Here is a 26,243-nt window from a genome sequence, read left to right on the forward strand (position 1 = left end):
GGAATTACGCATAGTGAAATCTAACGTAGCACGGCGTTCGTGGCTCGATTAGTCGAGACTGTTTTCCAAGATGACACCTGTCTGTAAACGCGTAATGTACTGTCTTTATAAAGTATCTTCTTATTAAACTGTCTGTACACTTACAGTGTTCTCAATGCTTCGGTTTGCATGTAGGGACCCTCATTATGTTACCGTGTTAGTGTGAGGCTATTTTGAGCCTTGTTAGTGGTATTAACTAGCGATTTACTTTTACTTACTCTGTGCCCCATATACTAGTGTTATGAGCTAATCTGTTTATAAAGATAAAACTCTATACATTCGATTTTCATGAAAACGCATCGCAGGGAACGATCGACTCGGTAACCATGTGTTAATTACCTCTAGGTTCATTTTTCACTGGATTTGTCCTTTAAAAATGAGTAAAATTATAAGTTTGGGAATAGTTTTGCTCTGTTTTATATCAGAAATTGATCTTTGAAGGTGAAGCTTGGTGTAGAGTAAAGGCTGGAATACACTATATGACTTTTGCTCAGATTTTTACTTGATTTATAGTATGGACACGTTGATGCTATTTGCCAAAAGTCAAAGCTGATCTAGATTTGAGTCGACACATATTAAACACGTTTGATATTTTGAACCAGAGATTTTTTTTATACTGTTTGAGTTGGTTTTTCCTTGAACACCAAAATATTTCAAACTGTTCCCAAATTGTTCTGCCCTGCACCAACAAAGTGACAGAGTAAAAAGTATTTATTATTTTGTTATCTTTGCAGATGCACAAAATCACTGCAATCATTCTAGAATGATTATTTTCCAATAGAGCTGTGGCTCCAATGTACCTACATAAAATACATATTGTCACGGTTTAAAGAGAGAGAACCCAGACGCAGAATGAACAGAGAGCAAACAGTTTATTATGGACAATTCGTACAGATGAGGATACTCAGAACACCACATTTAGCAGGCGGGTGACCAGGACATCAAACAACGGAGAGGATGAGTGGTGTGAATAATGTTGAGTGGAAGCCAAACGGGAACCAGAATGACGATAACTCCAAACGATCTCAGAGGTTGTCAATTTCTGTGGAAACTTAATGCACACATGGAACACAGACAACACACCAAAACGAACCAGCAAAGACAAGAGGAAAAGAAGCACAATATAAAGGGACTAGAGCACATAAGGATCAGGTGAGCACCATTAATGAAAGGGACCAAAGCACATGAGGATCAGGTGAGCACAATTAGTGACATGAGGGCAAGACGAGAACTAAACAAGGGGGCGTGGTAACAGAAAACAAGGAGGCAGGACAAGAGGAGCACATGGCAAACACAAACAAAGACAGAGCCATGTGCTCAGACACAAAACCAACAAGGAAACATTAAACAATGACAAAACAGACAAGACAGTAAGAGCAGGATCCTGACACATATATAGAGTATATTAGTTTTTTCTTTTCTTTTTTTTTATTGTTGTTGAATCCTTATCCATTATGAATTCTTATCCCAGTACCATGAAAGACCAGAAAAGTAATGGAACTTTATTAGTTCAAAAACCATTGAAAAATATTTACTTGTAAGAGTGAACCCTTGGTCATGATCCATCTTAGGTTCATTTGAAAAGACAGTGATGAGGCAAAACATCCCATAGGTTTCTATTGCTGTCTGTCTTTCATGTGACCAACCGAGTCACCGTCACTAGCCCAGAGATAAAGTTTAAGAGCATCGGTGCTGAATTCTCTGAAGAGCACTCCTGCCACACTTCTGTGTAGAGGGCTGAAGAAGGCCAGGAGGGAGAGATAAAGCACTTGACTTGACTCTGATGCTGCAGGTCACTTGTGTTTTTGGCTTCAGTCGGCCTCTAGAGCCTCTCCTGAATTGCACTGTCAGATTGCAGCAGCTCTGATGTTCAGAGCGGGACAGCTGTGAAATATGAGCGGTCAGCTGTACAGAAACAAGCTGAAAATGAGAGATGGATGGATGGATGGGTAGGAAGGTTTTTTATAAATCAAATGTAAATTCATGTCCCAGTTATACTTAATGTTATCACATTTCCCTAGTTAAACATTAAATAAAAAAAATAAAAAAACAGTTCTATTTTGTATTTTTACATAAAACTATGTAGGTAGTAATGTTCTGTTTATTAAAACCAAGTTTAAATTTCATCAATTTAGTTTTGTTTTTTTTAAAGCATTTTTACATCTATTCCAAAATAATAGGTTAAGGCAGTAACAATTTAAACAATTAATTTTATTTGTGAACTGGTGTTCCTCTGTTCTTTTTAATAGTCAACTTATTTTCATCAGTCATCAAGCTCGGTAAACCCTGGTCACAGACACGAAGATGTACCTTTAATTTCACCAAGCTGATTTCTCACCAAAAAAAAAATACCCACAGTCATCATGTTTTCAGGCCATTTCAAGTTTGATTGTGACCTAAATCGGTGATATCGAAGTAGCTGAGTTGTTTACGTACTTGGTCGTCCCATTAACACCATTATGTTGTTCGTACAGACCGATTTGCGAATGAAACAAGAGGCGGGATGTGTGTTTTGAATAGATAGATATATTTGAATGGATGGACATATGGATGGAGAGAAAGAATCAGCCAGCTGTGTCTCTGTGGCAGCATGGCCCAGCTGTACATGTCAGCACTGCCACACAGTGAGTCCTGGCCCCTGCTGTATACATTAATGATGACAATGATGACAAAGCTTCAGAGGGCAGTGGAGCACACGCCTCTTAGCAAGCGCCATGACTCCAGAAGGCATCTCGGGTCAGGGATTGATCCAACCCATCCCGACCGGCCCCGACCCAGCCCCTTCCTGATCCACTGAGGGTTAAGGCTCTACCAGTCAGCAGAGACCTTCATCTCCCTCACTTCACCACCACCTCCACCTGTGCCTTACAAGAGCCTGGAAAGACTTTCTCTGCTGCCATCAATTTTTCATGCGCACTGAGGCGCTGAAGAAGAAGCGGCAAGTTGTTTTTCCCCTCGCCTAATCTCTCCTACACACGCTAAAGTCACTCACTGGAATAAAATATCCAAACGATTTTGTTATATTCAACATAGCATGTTCTGCTGGGGAATAAAATAGCTGTCGGTGAAGGGGAAAAATGGAGAGAGTTGGGTGTGCGGAGGAAGCTGATGAAAAGAAGCTGTGCTAAAACAAAGGTTGCAAAGTAACAATTATTTGAACTAAAAAATGTAACGACATTCTCATTTCTCTGGATTTAGTTTTACGCCCTCCAGGGATATTAATGGAACATGTATTTTTGACCCATAAAACAAAATTATTGAACAAAACTCTTTTGTTCAATAATCGTGAGTGAGTGAGGCCAATCTACAGTATCGCAGGTATCCTGGCTGCATTTTGAGCTAAATATTTGAGCTCTGTGTGTTGCATATTAATATAATATAGTTAAATATACATGCAGATTAATTTAAATATATTAGTGAAAAATGTATCATGCGGCATACATAATTTATGTACTAAGCTAGAAACTACTCTCTGCTCATCCTGTAATGTAAATGTCTTTTGTCAGAAAGAAAATATAGATATGCTTTTATTTCTGATTAACTTGATTTAATTATTCTGTATATCATCTATTTAATTTGATTATTTCTTAAGCAATTGACAGCCATACTATATACCTAGTGGTCCTCTCACCTCTCTTCTCTGTACTGTTTCAGCTGATGACCAAACACCCAGGAAAGCGTCTGGGCTGTGGCCCTGAGGGTGAGAGAGACATCAGGGAACACGGCTTCTTCCGTTACATGGATTGGGAGAAGCTGGAGAACAAGGAAGTTCAGCCACCATTTAAACCAAAGGCCGTAAGTCCAGCCAATCACCTCCCCTCTAACACACAAACACATATTCTCTCTCTCTTGCTCGCATTCACTCCTCGTGTGTTTCTGTGATCTGGAACACTGGTGGTTATTTCAGAATTGAGTCTAAATTGGAGTTTCATTATCTTTTTTATCTTTCTTAGCCCAATACTTAACATGTAATGCATGACATGATTTGCCAGAGTAAGACAGCATTGCATCAACATTAACAACCCTAATGACTATTCCTAAACCCAATCTGACCTCAACTTGATTTAAACTCATCAGTTACTCAGTTTGAACTGAATTTGAATTTGAATATCAGGAAGTATAATTTAAATTGGATAAGAAATATTTGAAATGTCACCTGTAGACATTTGTATTTTATAATTTATTAATTTTTTCATTATATTTAATTTATTTATTTATTTATTTATTTATTAATAAATATTTAATTAATTAATTTTCAGATTTTTTTATGGTGAAATAACATCTTTCCTAGAATGTTGTAGTTTATGCAAAATAATATATATTCACTAGATTGAAAATTTGACAGTTTGACTGTAAAAAATCTGTTATAAATCTGAAAACGTGGACATTTTGTTTTTTTAATATGTGGCAAAAATAGGATCTGTTTACTATAGTTGGCTGACATTTCATAGTATTAAAGAAATCAAAGTATCAACAAATTATGCATTTCAGGGAATAAATGAGAATTATTTGTAAATGTATAAATGTAATTATTTATGTTTTGTCACAAAACTTGTATTGGATTAAATTCCAAGTATTCCTTGTTTTGAAATAATTGAAGTTAAACTCACTTGTGTTTCTTCAAATTGCAACAGAAAATTCTTCCTGTCATTCTAATACAAATTCCAGTTCAACATCATGTCGGTCTCAATTCAATTGAAATTTTTATCGAATTCCTTTTTCTAAATTCTGAATTTCACTCAACCCTGCTGCAGTCTAGATACCTAAGCCTATAATCAGAGAGCTGTGATTGGTTAATATGGATGTTGTCTCAGGACCAGCAAAGGATGTTAATCCAGGAAAATGTCTTACTTCTGTAAATCAAATTAAATGACCCATAACAAACTGGCCAACTGGACATGTAGTTTTTGAAGCCAGTGTCAAAGTTGTCAAATTGTACTGTAGCACAGAGATGACAAGTAAAACTTTCAGGGCAGTGGAGAGCAGTCGGGTGTAATGAGGAGCCTGTATGTCCTCCTTACACACCACAGCAAGAGGCACAGTAGCATCTTAGCTTTGTCTGGCCGAACTGAGGCGCGTTTGTCAGCCTCAGTCAGATCCTTAATGAGTACAGCTTCTCTTGTGTGTGTGCGTGTGTGTGTGTGTGTGTGCGAGCTGTCAGATGGAGCAGGCATTGCCCAGGCAGTGCTGCATTGTGCTTCCCTCCACGTCAGCCTTCCTGACCTTCTGCTCGGACTCAGACTGGCCTCAGAAGTGATCTCCTTTCTGCAGTGCCTTCCTGGTTATGAGGTCTCAGCACAATCATTGAGAACAGATTGTCCTGTTGATTGTCTCAAGTTTTATTTTAGCACTTGAATTGAATGCTTTAGTTTTAGTTGAAGTAGTAAATGTGAAGCCAAGTGTGTCATTTCTGTGCCACTAGTGTCACCAAAAGGAATTGCAAAAGAAATAATGACTGTTTTCAAACAGGTTTTCTTGACACACACCCTTTCTTCCATTAGACGGATAGTCCTACCTCCAAAATCACACCATTGGTTGAGCCAATGTTGCTGGGTCAGGTTGGTCGGTATGTCCAAACAGAGCAATGTGTTTGACATTAAACGTCATTGGTTCTTGCTTGTCTCATAATCAATTGCAACACTGTGCTATTTTTGTCATTTCATTTTTATTTTACGATAATTGTACGATAATTTCACAATTTAATACCACTGCATACGTTTTACTATGGCTAAACTTGAACATGAATAATCTGGAGACAAAGTCAACATCCTTTTTGCAGAATTTTCTGCTTGAAATCATTCCTGTCTTCGGTTTTTCAGGCTTTCTTGCATAGTTAGTTACATTAGCTCACTGTTCAGGTGTGTGTGTGTGATTGGGAGTGTTCACGTGGCGTTTGCTGCCTGTGGCAGCAGATGGATGTTTGTGTGCTGGTGTCATTAGCTGAGCACAAAGACGGATGATTTTAGACCCTCTTCGTGACGATGCCCGCATGCCGGATGGACACTCAAATAACGTGATTTGCAAACTTCATCAAAGGCAATTAGGATCTGAACGAGACTAATTTTGTCTCATGTGGAGACCAAAAAGACATGCACACATAAACTTTTTCCAAAACTTAGTAAGAGGCATCCGTAGGCAGCGTGTTAAGGCATCACAGGCACGCTCCAGAAAAAAAGGCCATCCCAGAATGCACTGTGATGAGCGCAGTGAAAACAAAATACAAGATGGCGGACAATGTGAGAGAAATGCGATTATAAATATAATTAATTCAATTAGGGCTATACTGAAAATTGCGGCCGATATGGATCATTATTTTTATGTCTGTAGACCCTTTTTGCTGGGGCATGAGCCTGAGTTAAAAAAAATACTGATAAATTCTTTTGTGTTAGTAGAGATTGCCATATGCTATCCTGAGAGTAATTTTCCCTGATCAGTTTTTCAAGCAATTGTGTCGTGTTTCCTATCAGCTGTTTAGAAACAGAATTAGCGATGCCAGATTCGTGAATGAATCACTCTTCTGATCTGATTAGTCAAAATTGTTTGCCAAAAGGTCCGAAATTGGTTGAATAAGTAGATGTTGGCAAACATAATCTAAAAATAGATGCAATTGAATATACAGATAATAAATAAATAGAATTGAATCACTAATAATGTCTGATTTGGTCTCAATGTATTGTTCATCAAAATAAAAAATGATGACAAAAAATGACATTAATGTATATGCTATATGTATACTTCCCATGTCTTCAGTATTTATTGGATTAACTCGAGTCTCCTGTATGATTCCTGAGCATCTAGAGCATTCAAAATCATTAACTTTTGACTTTTTTAATGCCACCTTAAAAGGCAGCTCCCAATGTAGGCAGTGAGGCTGCTAACTAGGTATTCTTTTCAAAACTATTATGTGCATTTGAAGGTCCAGAACATGTAGACCGAAGACTGTTCCCTAGAATCTGCCCCGTTTGCTGAGCACCTCCTTGCCCAGATCTCACTCCGCTGGGAAACACAGTTGTCTGACGTAGGATTTGGATGGAGTGTCCCTCTACACATCACAGCCTGTGGCTCTGAAATTAAGCGTGACAGCAGTGTCTGGCAAGGGATCATGCCATTGAGGTGGATTAGGGAATCGCACCCAGGTGATGCGAGACAGTCAGAGTGACTTTACAGCTCAGGTTTGGAGCAGAACAAGGGGACGGCCTCCATACGGAGCTCTTCATTTCTCTGCTGGTGCTGTTGAATTATCTGGTGGCAGGTGAGAAGTGACTATTGATTTGTTGTTTGGGATGCTAGCCAGCTCTAGGTGGAACGCCTCTGGCTGTTTCTGCAGCAGATGGACTGTTGTTGCCTACGTGGTACAAGACTGGCAGTGATAGCACGCGTGTGCCAGCCACGGGAGGGCGGCTCTCTGAACGCTGACAGTCTCGTTGCTGCCAGCGCTGCTCACTCTCACTTCCTGTATGTCACTCGCACCTTCTCTATGTCGGTGCAGATTGTACACGGTCACCTTAGTCTCACCCTTTCATTGACACACACTGTCCGTCATGCTCTACTCCTGCTGAAATAAAGGAATGATGGGTGGAGGTGAATAGGGATCAAAGCCAGGTGAGGAGAGTGACAGATTCATTATGAAATGTCTTGCTGATACTGTCAGGTTGATACTGTTTATGCAAGTTAATACTGGTGCTGGTTTTGGTGATCATCATCAGTTAAATGGTGAAGCATGATGTCAGGCATGATCTTTTTGGTGAATGCATCAATGCATCTCTCTGGTTAAAGGGATAGTTCACTCAAAGAAGGTATATAAATAACCATTTTGCAGAATGTCCCGGGTATCTTTCCGTACAGTGAAAGTGAATGAGAACGGATGCAGTTGAGCCCCAAAAATGACAATGACCAAGTTATCGCAGGATGCGAAGTTTGACATCAGTGATAATTCATAATCTTGAATGATAATATGATTATTTCTGGGAGACCTATTCCAAACCCAAATTGCACAGCCAGCTTTCCCACCTCTAATTGTAATACATTTGTTTTAGATTCAATTAGATGGATATTCCTTATAAAACAACACTTGTTTTTCCAGTTCAAATATAATTATACAATTATAATTTAGTTTTAGTTTATATTAAGGTTTGTTTTGTGTGTGTAACTGTTTAGTGTAGTTTTGGATGATTGGGAACATTTTGTTTAAACAATTCATAAAGTTATGTTTATAATATACGTTTGGGGTCATTAATTAGACACATTAAATTGTTCTAAGGCGACTGAAGATATTTATACATTTTCAGATTTCTGTTTCAAATAAAAGTTGTTCTTTGAACTTTCAAGTGATCAAAGAATCCTGAAAAAATGTATCACGGTTTCCACAACAATATTAAGTAGCACAACTGTTTTCAACATTGATAATAATAATAAATGTTTCTTGCAGCAAATCATCATATTAGAATGATTTCTGAAGGATCATGTGAAACTGAAGACTGGAGTAATGTAAATCAGCTTTGCAATCACAGTATAGTATAATAGAAAACAGCTATTCACAGTTAATGTTTTGGTCAATAATATTTCACAATATTACTGTTTTTACTGAAACTTGGTATGTCTCCGTATAGATACAATAGCGTGTGTGCATAACCTCAGGTTAAGACTGTCACTGTAATAATTTTACTGTAAATGGCTATGGATAAAAGCAGCTTGAGAAGACACTGTGGAAACACCATCATCTCATGCTGAGGTCCAGCAATGGTCTTTTGAACAAGGCTTGCCCGGAGTGAAAGTTGGAGAGCATGTTGTAGACAGAAGTGAGAACTATGGGTTGTGTGAGCCTGATGCTCTGTAGCTTTTGCTTTAAAGAATGTTATTCTCCTTTCATTCCCTCTCCCTTTATCCCAGTGTGCAGCAGTCATTCAGAGATATGTGTGTGCCAGAGAGAGGCCGACAGGGAAAGCATGGATGCATGTGTGTGAGAGAGAGAGAAATAGTTGTAAATGGGCTGTGTTTAACACAGCGGTCTTCAGACAAGCCACTTGTCACGTGTGTCTTTAATAGCAGGGACTGCTCACAGTGGATGTGCCCCCCTGATGCTAATGACTGTAGACAGGTGGTTTTAAGAGGACACCGAAAAGCTTTTGCCTCAATATTCAGGGGTGGATGAGATGCAGGTCGTTCGACTCTCTGTGGGTTCACTCGCCTGGGTGGCACGATGTATATGGCGGTGAGTGGGCAGATCCATGAGTCGCAGCCTCTTGTGATTGCGTTCGGAAACACTAATGCATCTGCAGCGGGGTGGCCGAGGTCAGGTGGCTGCTACATCGGACCATTAATTGAGTTTAAATTAGAGGGGCTTCTGAATGCAGAGGTACACAGATGCTGCGCGAGGTGATTTAATGGTTCCCACACACAGATGTTATGCCTCAGTGCTCTCACTGTCTGTCATTCTGTGTGTGTGTGTGACTGTTTAGCATTTAGAAGTGGTGGGTGGACTTGCCAAGCAAGTCTGAGCTTTGGGTCGCGTCTCTGTCTTATTTAAGATGTACTGTATTGGTTGTAAATCATTCACATGGTGGTCAGATCCCTCTTGCTGAAAATGCAGAGCCACATCTAAAGCTATTGTGTTAGCTGCCAGGTCCAAGCTAAGGATTCTGGGCTAATGGTACAGTCAAGAAAATTAGGTCATTTCTTGCTGTATGAAATGTGGCTTTTAAAGGCTCAAGCTTTTGTTGGGCTGCCTAGTGGCAAGGGGGTATTTATTTGAAGGATTTTAGTCTTACTAATGCTTGTTTACCTCAAATTCAGGTAAATACTGCATTTAAGAATGTGATAGATGATCATTTGAAGTGCTTTTTGTAGACCTTAATCATGCAGTGATGGATTATAAACTTTTCTGTGCAACACTATTATAATATGAATTAAAATAAATGAATAATTGTATTTATCAAGAATGCGTTAAATTGGTCAAAAGTGACAGTAAAGTTATTTATAATGTTGCAAAATAAGTGCTGTTCTTTTGAATGAATACCAGCTCATGATTTCACCATCCACTTTAGGCTAATTCTTTTTATGCTAAAAATGAGTTCTCTAAATGTAATGCAGCATTGAAAACATGGGGAAATTGAAAAAAATATATATTGTTACTAGTAAGTAAAAGTATATCGTTTCTAGTTTTTAAAAAGTGTAAGTAAGTTGCTTTCATTTTGAAGGAGCTGTGGTGAATGGACCCACAGTTGATTGCCCAACCATTGTGCTCATTAGAAGCAGAGCCCCTTATAGCAAGGTCTTCACTCTGATTGGTGGAAATGATGAACTCCTGTGAAGTCGAAAGCTTGTGAATTTGTCCTGTGCTGTGGGTCTATATTTGATCCATACGATACGCATCGTATCTGATCTACAGTGTTAGCGTTGGTTCTCCACTAATGACTGTGTCATTAGTGGAGACTGTGTCATTAGTGGAATACAATGACTGTATTACAGTAGGCTATGGCACAAAGTATGGAGTCACAATATGTTTTTATAAATAATGCATATGTAGAACAGTAACACATGGATTGTGATATGCATCATACTGTGAGCTGTCTCAGCTCCACAGCAATAATATTCACCACTTGCCAGATTTTTCCTCTCTTTCAATGTGGCTGCACCTACAGTATTGTTTGCCAAAGGAGAGGATGCAGAGATACATCATCATGGGCCAGAGGTAGAGAACTGGCCAGGTTTGGAAGGTTCTGTTGGTTTGACTTTGCTTGCTGTTCATGAATATTACATGACTGTGCTTTAAAAGGTGAGTTTTGCCGCTGATCGATGCTCTCCACGAAAAGAGGTCCGTATGTGTGCGAGGAATTTCATTCTCATTTACAGATTTGCTTGTGTGGACTCACCTGTTTCTTACCCTTATGATGAGCGAGCTATTTAAATGTCACTGGAAGTGCAATAGAACATTGGAATTTCAAAAGCTGACATTTGAACTGAAGCGTATGTGTTGGCGATGGCATTAATGCTGTTGTTATTGTTTTCACTGTTGTTGTTGTTGTTTTCGTTTTCAAAAGCATCATGAATGACACCCTAACACACCATTAACATCTGGAACATATTTCTGTATCAGTATGAGTGTAAAGGTCTCACACACACCTCCATGCATTCATATTCTCCAAGTTACACCCAATACCCTGGTGGAAAGACCAGATTCAGGCTTCCCAAATACGAGTAATATGAATTACCATGCTGGTCAATAGTTTCATCAGATACACCAGATCAATCTCCAAAAAAATTGCAGCTCTGTCATCATTTATTTACCCTCATGTTGTTCCAAATTTTGACTTTCTTCTATGGAACATAGAAGAAAAAATGTGAAAGTGCCATAAAAATATTTAATACGACTAATGCACTATATTTCACATGGCTTCTGGTAATGGCTTGATGAACAGATTGAAGACATTATTCGCTGATAATTTTATCTTCCATTGAGCTTTTAACCACTGCAAACAAATAATTTAGGTGAACTTGAAAGCATGTCAATTCTTTAAAATAAATACAATATCTGTCTGAAATTATAATTTATGTGTGAATCAGACATCATTATTTCTCAAGTATTTTCAGCAAAATTTTCAAGTAAAGTTTTGGTCTGTTTCTCTAGCTATCGTATGATCGTGTGGCTTCAAATTCTTGGAATATAGAGCTGTACATTGTATAGACCACTTGTAAGACTTTTTTTGTGTGTGTGTTTTAAAGCAAGATATTCTTTAAAAATACAGTTTTGGAATGACATGAATTGTAAATTATGACAGTTATGACATTTTTTGGGGGTAAACAAAGCAGCCTAGTAGGGACATTCATTATGCTGGTCTGTTTAACAGGATATGTATCCAGAATTGCTATTCAGTAACCTGCAGTACCTGTCACACCCCTAACATTCACATCCATTCCCATACTTTTATTTGTTCTCTCTTTTACTTTCTGCTTCTGTCTTTTATGACCATGTTCATCATCCCCTCATCCATTACATGCCTCTCTTGTTCTTCTCTCCCTCCTGCAGTGTGGCCGGGATGCAGAGAACTTTGACCGCTTTTTCACCCGCCATCCACCGGTTCTCACCCCTCCAGACCAGGAGGTCATCATGAACCTCGACCAAGACGAGTTTGAGGGCTTTTCCTTCATAAACCCAGAATACCTTGCCATGGAAGCCCAGAGTTAAGGGCGACCCCCAAAACTAACCCAACCCTCCATCAAACCCCCTCTTCATCAAACCTCCTCATGTTTATGTACCATACACTCCGTGAAACGGCCACGTGTATGTATATAAACAGCCATGCATCGAAACTAAACCATCTATATACATATGCATGCGAAACTTCAATATCTGTAGATTAGCCTAAAGGTGGCTGCGGCTTTCACAGCATCCCATGTATGTATCCAGGCTGGAGGAACATTTGAATCTAAAGGCCTTTGTCTTTATTCTATTTGTACTCTACAGTTTTCCTGAATGTGGCGTGTATTGCATAGCTCTCTTCTAAACTACCCTCAGATGTGTCTGTTGCCGCACCGTGGGTGTTCAGATTCAGCCATTTGCACTATGGGTGCATGAATCACATACGAGATGCATAATGGCTAGCCTCGCTCTCCTTATCCAGTCTGTGACAGTGATACTTTGCTTGTTTCAAAAAGAATGCAAAGTCAAAAGGTTTTTGCATGATGATTTAGTTTTGCCTGAACTTTTATGATACATATGACGTTAGTTTCCTCTATAGTGCACCCCAATCTCTGACTTGCATTGTACAGACTAGTAGATAACAGAAATTTACCAAACTTTTTTTCTTTTCTTTTTTTAAGCATGAGTAAAATACTTTTTTAGGATGCCTGTATCCTGTTTGCGTGTACGTACAGGCCAGTAGAGCTTTATGGATGTGCCTGATTGTGGTAGTGATCTGCTTTTTTGCCTGATCATCTCACACCATCAGCAAACACTCACCCTTGTACAGGAAGCATGACTCCTGTGATGGTTCCCGTTGGCTCTTCCTTGTTTAACACTTGACTTCTGCTTAAAGGTCAGCCGGATTTTATCGAGAGGTATTTGACAGGCATATTAAATATCAACTACCTCCTGCTAGAGACAATTACAGATTGAGGTAGGATGAGAGAACAAGTGCTAATATCAGAAAAGTCAGAACTAGTGCTGTAGCCAATAACTTTTAAAAGACCCATCGGCCGTATATTGCTGACCCCTAGGTTAGATATGAATGTTTTTAATGGGTACGATCTAGAATCTCCAAAAAACATTTTTCAACAAAAGGATGAGTAGTCAGCCATGGGTAATATTTAAAATGATACCCTGGATTTCATTGAAGAGCTTGTGTATGAGCAAATTAGTCTAGTTGGGACGCATTGATATAGCTTTGTTTCGCTTGAACGATTCCATCTTGAAGCTTGTCAATAGAGACCCGCCGCGTGATAATATGCTGAAACTTGGTATGTGAAAACACTGAAGGAATACCACAACAGTTGTGTGCAACATAATATTGAGCATCAAAGACAAAGTTGAGAAGAACAGGATATAAAGACGCCGAATAATTTGCAGCACCATTAAACAGAGTAGCTTTGAAAATAAAATATTTTGAGCGTATAAACATTGCTCATAAGCACCAACAATAGGGGTCCGACGAAGCTATCTGACATTGTGTTAATGGGTCCAACAGGGGCTGGTCAGCGTTTTAATACAGTGCCCTAATTTAGCATGGTGACTGCTCAGATACGACAGTTGGTCTAGAAACACGAGCACTGTTCATGTCAGCGGTAACAGCAGCGAAGTCCCTGTGTGGAACAGATACCGTATCACTAAATGGAACTGGAAAGGCCACAAGAGCCACACATCCACAGAAATGGGTCAGATCCTCTCAGACATCAGAGTTCCCTGAGCGGTTATCCGTGCTGACTAGCGGCCAGTGGCTTTTATTGGAAACCACTGGGGCTTCATATCATATCTTCATCATAGGATTTCAGGGAAGGGATAATCTCTCTAAAATGGTTTCTCACATGAGAAGGTTTCCAGATAATGTTGTAGAAAATGGTCTTTTGTGGGATAAGATACTTTTGTTTAAAACATAAACAAAGGACAAAAAAAATGTGCATTTGTCATTACTGCCAAACAATACAGCGAGCAGTGCAGCGTAGGACTTTGATATTTTTTTAAGTGTCTTAAAATAAGCAAATAAAATGTGTCAAATGTTATTAAATGTTATGAATTCTATGTGGTCAGTATTGTAGATAAAAAATAAAATAAAAAGGGGGGATTTTTTTTTGTGTTTTCTATACCATAACATGTGCATAGACTAAAGAAGCTTTGTGCATGCATTACTGAGAACTGATTCAGCTTAATAGACATATAAGACGAGTGTTTTAGCGAGTGTACTTGACCTTTCTGTGTGCTTTGCTTCATACATCCTCAATGCTTTTCTTGTGCCAAAGTATTTTCCACAAACAAAACGCAAGTATACATTGAAATAAAACTGAAACATCAATAGCCATTGTTTGGTTTTGCGTTGTTTCCCTCATTGCAATTTTGAGTGTGTAGCCTATAACCTTGAAATGACACTGTGCCTGGAAATATGAACTCTGGAAACACAAATGACTGTTTTCCATTCTAAGACCCCGATGTGACATTTTATTCTATCACATAAAGCATTATTTGTATGTGTTTCTGAACTGCTTGGCAGAGAAAGTCTTGTCAGTTTGCTCGGAGCACCGCTGTATAAAACCAACTTGGACGGTATGCAGCATGTGCCCACGCTAAGCTCTGCATATTTCATGCCTGCCACTTAACATGAGAACATTTCATCCTGTTCCACCACCATTCAGCCAATGACATATGGAAAGAACATACATAGGGGTGGTTGAAAACTAGAGAGACGCTTTGTATGCCATATTAATCATGCTGCAAATTTGTATTGTGAATATTGGTGCTGTTGTTGGTGCTGCCAACAACATACAGTATAATGTGGCCTGCTTGCATAAATACCACCATAAAAACCAGCATGGGGGTCCTAGAGATCTTTCAAACTTGCTGTTTATACATATATGCGGTACACAGTTGAGTCTGGCGCTCCACATAAGAGTGTTAATTAATTCTGAATGTCGCAGCCTCAAATTAAATGAGTTGGTTAGCACGAAGTGTGTGCGGCTTATCAGCTGAAAACAGGTCAGCGTTTGATACTGCTGTTCTCTTCTTGCGCTGACATCAGCTCGGCGCTAATCCGCTCCTTTATAGAAAGCTCTGTGCCTTAGTATCGCACGAAATTACAGAATCACGATTGGAATTAAAGCCTGGCAAAATGAGCACCTTGGATTTAGGGAGAGGGAGGGGGGGTTGTCTCTCGTCTTTTCTCTCCTTCCCAAGAGTTTTTTTTATTTTTTATTATCTTTCCCTTCGGGGCTTTTGGTACAGCATGCATCTTGAACCCTATCTTTGCTATATATCTGTATGAAACCACGGGCGATAAATTCAGATCTGCTGAAGTACAAACGTCTCATCCTGGTATTCTCAATGTGCCGACGTCCCTTGTTCTGCTGTCATCCACCACTATATTATATGTCCACGTGCATCATAGCCTGTTTATGGGAACTGAACTGCTCAGTGTGCCCGTGCTAATCTCATCTTGTCAAACAGACCTGTATCTAATCAACACAGAATGGCACTGGCCTGCATCAGCATGGCAAGCTAGCATGGATGTTCCTGTCAACTGAGACCATTTTGGACCATCATTCATCTCTAATTAGAGTCATTTATCATTTAGTGACGGTTCAGGATATCAAATATTTTGTTTGATGTTCTTTTTATGCTTTTTGATCTGTTATATCCATTCTGATGTTAACAATTTACACCATTTTTTTCAGTTCCTGGTACCCAGTGCTACACCCATGCTAACAAAACACAAAGGTCAATTGCCAATTTAGGTATCTAAACGTGGATGCATGAGTTTTGTTATCTGTATATTATCTGTATATAACACTTTTACATGGATCATTACAACAGTAGACATTTATAGGATAATTAATTCTACTTTGGACTATTTTATTTTATCATCTATCCTATCGAATAATTAAATCTCAAGGTTATGTTGAATGGTTAGAATTAAAACTAGCCTTTCAGAATCAAGCCTGCATTGACCCCCCCCAGTCCTGAGGTTTCCATGCCAATGCCCAGTGCCATTTACCTTTGAACTGTTTGGCTCTTGAGAGCTCAGGTAATCTAGTGGCCATCACTCTGGAGTTGTGGCTTGTGTGCTTCGCTGTGCTGTGGTGTGCTTGAACCAGCAAATGGACATAAGGTAGGAAATGTGCTTCTGTTGTTGTATTATATCTCTTCCTCCTGTCCACTGTATTCTTCCTGTCTGGAGCTGTTTTTATCCATGTGTAAGGTGCCAGGAGATCTCAAAAGCTCTTCTGGACTGTCTCTCTTCCAGTTTTCTCTTGTTTGATGTGATCTGCATACCAATATTTGCAGTCATATGTATTCTCTGCGTCTGTGATCCTGGTTGTTTGTAAATCCTTTTTGCTGTGCTTTGACGGTACTCTCATCCCTCTCTCTGTCTTCCTCACCTAAAAGCGACTTGTCCCTGTTCTTTGTCATTTTAAAGTGCTACTGTATGTTCAATGCCTTGAAAAAAGAGATAACACTGCTTTGTCATTGTTGGTTTGTTGTCTTCAAATGTACTGAATGTTTGCTTTAAAACTGAGCGCCATGCTGCCTTTAAAATATTTTGCACTTCCCACAATTCCCTCAGGCCCACCATTGACCAGAAAGCTGAATTATTTATGTGGAAATAAGAAATGAATAGCATTATTTTTCCAATAGCATTATTTTTTTATTTATTTTTTTAATAATTATTTTTAAGTATAACAGGATATTTGACAGGAAAAATGGTGGAATAGCAGTATAATAGCCCTTTTTACACAGCAATCCCAGTAAATTACCATACAATTATCAGTATGACTTTACCAGTAAATACACAAATATGCTGTTCATACAAGCAATGGTGTTCTGGCTTTTTACCGGTAAGAGACCATTCACACATCAGTACCAGAAATACCAGTAAATTCAGGCGTTAGGGAATGATCAAACAGAACACGCTTTTGCCCTTAAAAACACGAGACGCACATAATAGAATCCAACTGCAGAGGCGCAATGCTGATGAATGGAAAAGAAGGAAGGGTCTCCAGCGCGACACGTTAAATAAACTGAGATGTGGCGCAATGGTCAAAGATGATCATCTAGCTCATATTTAAACAGAAAAACTATTAAAAAGCTTACTGTAAACAGCGGAGTAATCACGTCATCATCTCCATAAGAACTTTGATTGGCCCAAAGCAGACTTTTTACATTAGCGCTTTCTGACTTCGTACTTACTCATACCGGTAATCTTCATTCTGCGTTCACACAGAGCACATTACTGGTAATTTACTTGTAGTGTTACAACTTCCTTGTTAGTAAATTGCCAGAACCAATTTACCGTTTTTTCTGTAAAGGTCACACATGATATCTTACCGGTAATTTACAGGTAAAGACTGCATGTGTGAAAGGGGCTTGCAGCATTGACAAAAAAGGAGTGTCGTTTCAGAATAAGAGCTTTAATAAATCCCCATTACAAAGATTTAAAAAAATTCAGAATACCGTGTACTGATGCATCAATCAAAATACAACCAGGATCATACACTAACTAGGGTCATGTTGACTTAAGGAAGCCACGTTTCTGCCTCAGAGTAATTAAAATAGACAGAGAAAAATAAAAATAGAAAAACTTAATTCCGAGTAAAAAACAGAATGACTAAGCGAAATTGTACTTGAATTGTAGATGATACACAAGTACCAGTGTTGTGCATGTCAAAGTGAAACATCTAGTATAATATAACATCTATAAAGTGATCTATAATATAGACAATATATCTATAATCTGTCTATAGAGACCAAATCCGTTAACATTGCCATATTCAATAACATGCTAAAACTATTCCTGAGAGTTGTCATGGTTGAAATATCTCCATGAAAAGTCTTTAATTAATTAATGATAATGAAAATAGTTAATGATTTTGCACATTATTCTAATTTTACATGGTGTATTTCAGTCATTTTATAGCTGTGAAGGGCATTTTAAAGGGATCACCTGATCACCCAAAAATGAAAATTCTGTCATTAATTACTCACCCTCATGTTGTTCCAAACTCGTAAGACCTTCGTTCATCTTCGGAACACAAATTAAGATATTTTTGGTGAAATCCGATGGCTCAGGGGGAGATCCATTGACAGCTATTTAATTAACACTTTGAAGGCCTGAAAGGAAGGAAAGACATCGTTAAAATAGTTCATGTGACTACAGTGGTTCAACTTTAATTTTATGAAGCGACGAGAATACTTGTCATTTGTCAAAACGCCAGCTCCTGCGTCATCACCACGCGCCGTGGTGCTCTCGTGAACGTGTGTAGGAGACTGATACGGAATAACTGATACGTTATTTTTGGCGTGCAAAAAGTATTCTCGTCGCACAAAAAAGTATAATTTTGTTCCGAAGATGCACAAAGGTCTTGCGGTTTTGGAACGACATGAGGGTGAGTAATTAATGACAGAATTTTCATTTTTGGGTGAACTATCCCTTTAATTACTCAAATTTTCAGTGGTTTCTTTGTGAAGACTTGTGAAAACTATTTTTTTGATAAATAACGGATAAAAAGTGGCAGAAAAGAATAACTTATCATTTTGAAGGCACAATTATGAGAAATAGACACATCTGTAAGATATGAAGTCAAAATTACAATAGTGAGACATGAAGGCATGGGAAAAAGTCACAATAGTCAGATGTAACGATGCAATTATGAGAACAAAAATACCAATTGTGAGATATAAAGTTGCAAGTATGAGACAGTCACATTTACTATTATGTATTTTTTTTATTTTACTCTGAGGAAGAAACCAGCTTGCATATTGACTCACTGAACACAACAATGTAATAGCGTTCATTCAGGAATATGTATTTTTTTTCTCCACTATAATTTGAGATGAAAGCCCCACTACCCTCTATCAAACACATTTCTACAAGACAACATAGCTTAGCACTTTGTGTGAATTTGTGCATTGAAACGTTTTGCAGTATTTTCGTTGCTGAAGCTTCTTGCTCCACTGATCCTCAGCATATTGAGCGCGGCCCTCCCCCCACGCCAGCGTTTCCTTTGCCTTCATGGATTTACATTGCCAAGCAGTGCATTAACAATGTCTAGCCCCAGAGAAGGCCCAGTCCTCTCTCCTTCACTGTTTTTTTCTCTCCATCCCCTCCATCTTTCCCACTCTCTCACACCTTCTGTCACATTCCCTCTATCCCTTTCTAGCTTACTCTAACCCACCTTGCCCCAACATCCTCCTCCCCCCTTTCTTTCTTTCATTTACTCTGTCTTCTTTCCCTCTCCATCCTCCCACTCAGTATGTGTTTGAATGTGTGTGTGTGTGTCCTCTGAGCCAGGCTGGCTCTTCCCTCGGGCACGCTGGCACACAAGGCCACAGCAGCAGTAGGAGAGGAATTCTCCCAGTAAGAACAGGCCTGTGGGCCTAACAAACCGTCTGCCCCTTTCATTTAGACTCCTCTCGCAGAGAGAGGCAGAGGGATATAGAGTAAAAGAGAAAAGCCAGCCGTGCCTACGCTTTAGCATTTCATAAAAGAAACAGTACCGCACAGTGTGTCAATGCAGCGAGCGTCTGCCACAGCAGATCTGGATGGGGACTGTCAGTGAGATATGAGTCTCATCAGTGGCCTGGGCGTCTTTTTAAGTGCTTGTGTGTTATAGTGTCTTCTCCTGAAGTGGATTCCCTTCTTCTTCGGCACACACTTCTTCTTCAGCCTTTAACACAGCTGGGCTTCTGCCTAGAGTCGGTTTTCCATCAGCTTCCAATTTAATGTGGATAATTGTGGATTTTTAAGGGACAGTTCACCCAGAAATTAACATTCTGTCATTATTTACTCATCCTCATTTTGTTCCAAAGCTCTATGCTGTTTTTTCATACTAAATATTTATATATAGTTTCTACATTTTTTTAAACATTTTTTGAAAGAAATCAATACTTTTACTCAGCAAGGACACATGAAACTGATTCCTATTTCAAATATGCATTTCTTTTGTTCATTAGAATAAAGAATCTTTGAATCAAGAATCCTTGAAAAAATGTTTCACGGTTTTCACATTTTTCAAGAAACTTAAAGGGGTGGTTGATTATGATTTCACTTTTTTAACTTTAGTTAGTGTGTAATGTTGCTGTTTGAGCATAAACAACATCTGCAAAGTCACGTCGCTCAAAGTTCAAAGCAAAGGGAGATATTTCCTTTTAAAGAAATTGCTTTTTAAGGACTACAACAAACGGCTGGTAGGGACTACACGACATTCCTCCAGGGTTAGTGACATCACAAACCCTAAAATTTACATAAACCCGCCCCCGGGAACGCGATTTATAGATTAACATGACAGAATGTGCTGATCAGTGACTAGAAGATATCTACACAAATTCATCAACTAACCATTCAGAAATGTTGTCTACATGTTGTCACTTATTCTTGAGTCTCTCCATCTTTGTCTGACTCCGCTTTGAACATAAAAGGCTAAAAGTTTTTGAAATTTTCAGGACACAAGCTGTTGTAGCTCCACCCCCTGTGCTGGGAGCAGCAGCTCATTTGCATTTAAAGGGACAGACACAAAAAACGGTGCGTTTTTGCTCACCCTCAAAAAGTGACAATTTTAACATGCTATATAAAAATATCTGTGGGGTATTTTGAGCTAAAACTTCACATACACACTCTGGGGACATCAGAGACTTATTTAAATCTTGTGAAACGGTCATTACACCACCCCTTTAAGTAGCAAATCAGCATATTATTATGATTTCTGAAGGATAACATGACAAACGTTATTGCTGTTTTTACTGTTTTTGATTAAATAAATGCAGCTTTGGTGAGCATAAGAGACCTCTTTCGCTTAGCAACTGTAAACTTTGGAGTAGATTTATTTTGCCATACTCCAGTTTACAGTGACCATGTGCTGTTAAGCTTAAAAATGTTAACACAAAAAAAGTCACACAATAACAATAATGACGGTTGATGTTACTGATATCCGACCTGCAGCATAGGCACCACATTTGACTTGTGAGCAAGATACAGAAGATTTTCACAGAATAAAAACTTCAATTGTGTGCATCGAGCAAACCTATTAGACTTTGAAAACAGTCATATTTTTTTATAGTGCTTTTTTTTTTTTTTTTTTGGATCTGAGTTAAGATTCCACAAAAATGTCTTCCTTTGTGTTTCACTGGAACAAAAATAAAAGTATACAGGTTTGGAACAACATGAGGTTGAGCGTATAATGACAGAACTGAGATTTTTGAGTGAACTATCCTTTCAAGATCTGAGGATTTTGAAGGTATATATTATTTTCTAAATGCAGCTAACACCCCTTTCCTTTCTCTTTTTTTCTAGCGAAACAGCCGAGATACCTGCAACTTTGACCGAGAGTTCACTAAAATGGCTGTGGAGCTCACGCCCACCGACAAGCTGTTTATCATGAATCTGGACCAGGACGAGTTCCTGGGGTTCTCCTACACCAACCCGGAGTATGTCATTCCCACTCAGGGTTAATCGAGCATACGCACCAGAGACTGCTGGCCATGTATCTCTGTCTGCCTGTATGTGTGTGACATGTATGCTCAGGGTCGTGAAAGCTCACTCATATTACTGTAACAGGATTTTACCAAAGGGCTCAGGTTGACCATCTCAGTATATAGCTGTGCGGTATTCAGACAAGTTCCCATGAAGCCAGAATTCAACTAATCTGTCTCACCATAAGTCAACCGTTTCCCTCTTCCTTTCACACTTTCAGGGGAGCCGGTAGCCCCGCAGCTCTGCGAGATTGCATTCTGTGTTGGTGTTTATACAATGGTAAACGCGGCCTATGCAACAAACGAGGAACAAACACGACTAACCCCGAGTGAGCAATTTGAAAAACAACAATGCCGCCTTCAATTATTTATTTGCGGTTCATTATTTTTCCCCCTGTTTGGTCTCTATTTGAGCTGAGCTAATGTTTAATTCACTGGCTTAAACCCATTATACCAAAATATTATTACCTTTCACACATGACTTGAGACGGCGATCCCATGCAGCCTCTGCAAAGTGCTGAATCCTGGCAGAAGTGTCAAGAAAGAGAAAACATGAACAAGAAAGACAAAGATGTCAAGATGGTTGCAAAGTGAAAATGTCATTATTCATAAAACACTATTTCAGGAAGGATTCATATTACTGGGTTTGGGGAGAGTGAAGATTTGTAAAGCTACTAGTTCATATTTCAGTATCCTTGAGGACAAGGATTAGAAATAGCCGGATATATCAAACGCAGTCGACGCCGTCTTGCAATACAGAATTCAAATAGTACATAACTGTGTATCTATGCACCTTGTAGGAAACACAATGTGCCATTTTTCAAAGGACGTCATCATCCTTGTGATTTCAAATGCTTAATTTGCATGATTGCAATAGTTTGTTTATCCTCTAGGCATAATACTTTTGGATATATCTATCATTCAGGCGAAAAGACTCATACTTGCAAAAATCATACTTGCATTTCCGAACACTTGGTCTAGATCAGTCGTGTATAGCAATGTGATTCAAGTCCGCCACCTATGTGCACTGATGACTCATAGACTTTGTGTATATAATGTAACTAAGCACTTTCTTAAAGAACATGTAGTAGGCCTATTTCTTAGCTACCTTCTCGTTCATTTAAAAGATAAAGGCGTTCCGTTGATAAGGTTTTGCATGTTTGGATTAATTATCATTACACATTAATGGCTTATAATTTGTCCCATGCATCATCTTCAGGGTTTTTTTGTTTGTTTGTTTGTTTTGTTTTTTAAGTATGTAAATTCATTTGTCGAAAATGTACTTGATGAAACCTCTAATGAAAATGACTTTGAGATTAGATGCACATAAATCAATAGGGTTCTCACTCTTGAATAAGCGGAGCTGGATTGATCTGTTCTGCCCGCTCTTGTACAGATCCTCACCTCTCTAGTGCTGTGTGTGTAGCGGTGCCGTCTCTGTGAGGTGAATAGTTGCAGTGTTTTGATTGGGCTAAGTGATAGCCTTCATTTTATACTCACCGTGTGGCTGCCTGGTTGCGCTATCCCATAATGCTCCCATAATGCAAACCCGTTCGCTCCGTAGAAAGTTAAGCCGCCGCGTATCGATCGGGCAATTATCAAAAAGAGAAATAAAAAGCATATCAGTTGACACCGTGGAGCGTGAGGTGAACGCAAGGTGATTTAGAGGGAAACTTTCGCAGGCTTAAAGGCACAGAGTGTCCTCTTAATTGCCAGCCGAATAGTTTATGACTCTTGAGGTCAGCTCCAGGGATCAGGGATAAAGGATAAAGGATGCGAGGTCTCGGAAGCCACAAACACATAGATACTGAGTGAGATGCAAGGTAAATCATTAAAGTTATAACTTATTGATGTACTTATGAGAGAATATGTAATATGTTCTATTTATAATACAGATATTCAGTGTAAAACTGCTTTTGTCTAGTTTCTGTGTGGATGATATGTGTGTGCATGTGTGTTGACTACAACAGTCTTTCGAATTGTAGTCTGAGTATGTGTTTATCATTTCCTTATATCTATAATAATATTTTTCCTAATATTTAGTGATAAATATCCAATGGGTTTTCTTGTATTATATTATTAAATACTATATAATCAAAATAACATTCAAACAAATTCAACATTCAATAGGCTATATATTTATAATGTAGCCTATTGAATAAACAATGTTTTAAATTAGATTAGATTAGATTAGATTAGATTAGATTAGATTATATAAGAAGTGGGTTCCTCACATATTTGGGGGTCCTTGGCATCAAAACGTTTCTAATCTAATATTAAATCTTGTAATATTGCACATCTAACATTGAATATTGTACATCAAGTTGCTCATTCTGGTGGTCATTTAATGTTTTTTGTTTTCTCTGTATTTCCTTCATATTTATAATCATGAAGTTTCTGAACACCAGACCAGAGATCTTTTGTAAATATTGTACATAAAACACACACACACACAATTTAAGTCTATCTTTGGTTTTGTAGTTTTAAAGATAAAAAAAAATTATCATCACCTTTCTTTCTTTTTTCTTTTTTCTTTTTTGTTTAGAAGAAAAACATTTTTCCTTGTAGCTTAAAAGGTGAATATAATTGTTTGACCATTTTTCTTACATATTATAATAACAGATTATAAGTAATTTGCACTTTAGCTGAACTTTAACATTTCACATCTAGTTTATTGAATAAAATACACAATTTTATTGTAAAGGTTGGCTTCAATGTGGAGTCACATCTAAACTGACCCTGCAAATTTAAAACAGCACTGTGTGTGTGTGTGTGTGTGTGTGTGTGTGTGTGTGTGTGTGTGTGTGTGTGTGTGTGTGTGTGTGTGTTTACTGCACTTGAGGGATTAATATTTGGGTGACTCAGACAAACATACAGTATTTTCAGGCATGTGAGACGCTGCAGCCCCTGTGAGTGTTTTGCTAAGCACAAGATGCTATCTGCCAAAGAAATGTCCCATCTTATCAGCTGCAGAAATTCATGTTTGGGAAATGAGACGATGCGACTGGAGTCATGGGCAATCTGCAGACGCAAATTATTCCCCTGGCCTGCCGTCACTCAGAGCTGACTCCCATGTGATTTGATCTTTCAAGAAGATCTCCCTCGCCCGAGTCCGGCACTCCAGACCTGGGACAAAACAAAACGGTATAAACAAGAATGAGAACAATTACCCAAAATCCTCCTCTTCCTGTCAGAATCATCATAATGCTTGTGCGTGTGTGTGTGTGTACGCGCATGAGAATATGAAGGTTTCATTCTCGAAATGTCATCCTGGTGCTTTCTCTGAGGCTCGGTGCTGATTGAGCACTTTTGGTGTAGCTTTCATTGTGACAGTTAATGAAATTATTTGCCTTTGACAACAGCTCATTATATGCCTCAAAGGCATTGTCTGGGACTGCTGTGTTCTGATCTTTTTCATTCTCTTCCTGTTTTTTTTTTCCCCCTTTGGAGTTTTTTTTATATATATATTTAAATCCAATTAAAATCATCCCCCATGACAAAGAATCTGCCATTGGAAAGACCAAAGTTAGCCTTAAAAAATAGAACATATGGACGGAGACAAGACAGCAAAGTAAAGCTTGCTATAGAATAATACGTTTCATAATGACTACACCCCGCAAGTCATTTATCAGCATACAATTTGAGAGAGATTCCCATACATCCTCCCTACTTACTCATGCAGTCATCTCTGTACAATTGAAACAGACTAATGGTGCGTTCAAGTCCTCCTGGGAAGTTTGTGTTTACAAGTTGGGAAGTCGTATTACGATAACAGGTGCATTTAATGCTGCCTTCATGTGCTGTCGGAAATGTCCTACTTCCCACTTCTGAAGTTGTGATTATGAGCTCTTCTCATTCAAATGCTTTGTTGTCGGAAAGAATAGGAATCATGGAGGACACCAGGTTTATTCTTGCCTATTCGTTGTGAAAATCTTATTAAACCCAAAATGATATTTAGCATTCCATTTATTGACAAACATATGAACCAGGGGTGCCCAGTCCTGTTCCTGGAGATCTACCTACCTGCATAGTTCAGATCTAACCCTTATCTAACACACCCATCTGTAATTAAAAAGTGCTCCTGAAGATCTTAATTAATTGGTTCAGGTGTGTTTGATCGGGGTTGGAGCTGAACTTTGCAGGAAGGTGCACTATATTGCCAAAAGTTTTGGGACGTCTGCCTTTAAATGCACATGAATTTTAATGATATCCCATTCCTGATCCGTAGGGTTTAATATGGAGTTAGCCCACCCTTTGCTGCTATAACAGCTTCAACTCTTCTTTTTGACCATTCTTCTAGAAGAACATTTGTGAGGTCAGGCACTGATGTTGGACGAGAAGGCCTGGCTCGCTGTCTCCGCTCTAATTCATCTCAAAGGTGTTCTGTTAGGTTCAGGTCAGGACTCTGTGCAGGCCAGTCAAGTTCCTCCACACCAAACTCACTCATCCATGTCTTTATGGACCTTGCTTTGTGCACTGGTGCGCAGTCATGTTGGAACAGGAAGGGGCCATCCCCAAACTGTCCCCACAAAGTTGG

At 38.8% G+C, this 26,243-nt stretch overlaps 1 protein-coding gene across 2 annotated transcripts in view; it reads left to right on the forward strand.

Annotated features, from left to right (window-relative positions):
• The window catches only part of prkcbb (protein kinase C, beta b), a 125,245-nt gene extending 101,629 nt beyond the window's left edge, over positions 1-23,616 (forward strand). Inside the window, exons 16-17 of one of the 2 annotated variants that reach the window (XM_084086772.1) lie at positions 3,694-3,834; positions 21,528-23,616. In XM_084086772.1, coding sequence (XP_083942898.1) covers positions 3,694-3,834; positions 21,528-21,686 — 300 coding nt within the window. In that variant the 3' untranslated portion in view covers positions 21,687-23,616. Of the gene's footprint in view, positions 1-3,693; positions 3,835-12,064; positions 14,550-21,527 lie in introns of those variants that run through there. The other variant, XM_084086771.1, reaches the window with a different exon arrangement.
• Positions 23,617-26,243: the final 2,627 nt, after the last annotated feature.

This window comes from Abramis brama (assembly GCF_963993115.1).
Source record: "Abramis brama genome assembly, chromosome: 1".
Classification (NCBI taxonomy): domain Eukaryota; kingdom Metazoa; phylum Chordata; class Actinopteri; order Cypriniformes; family Leuciscidae; genus Abramis; species Abramis brama.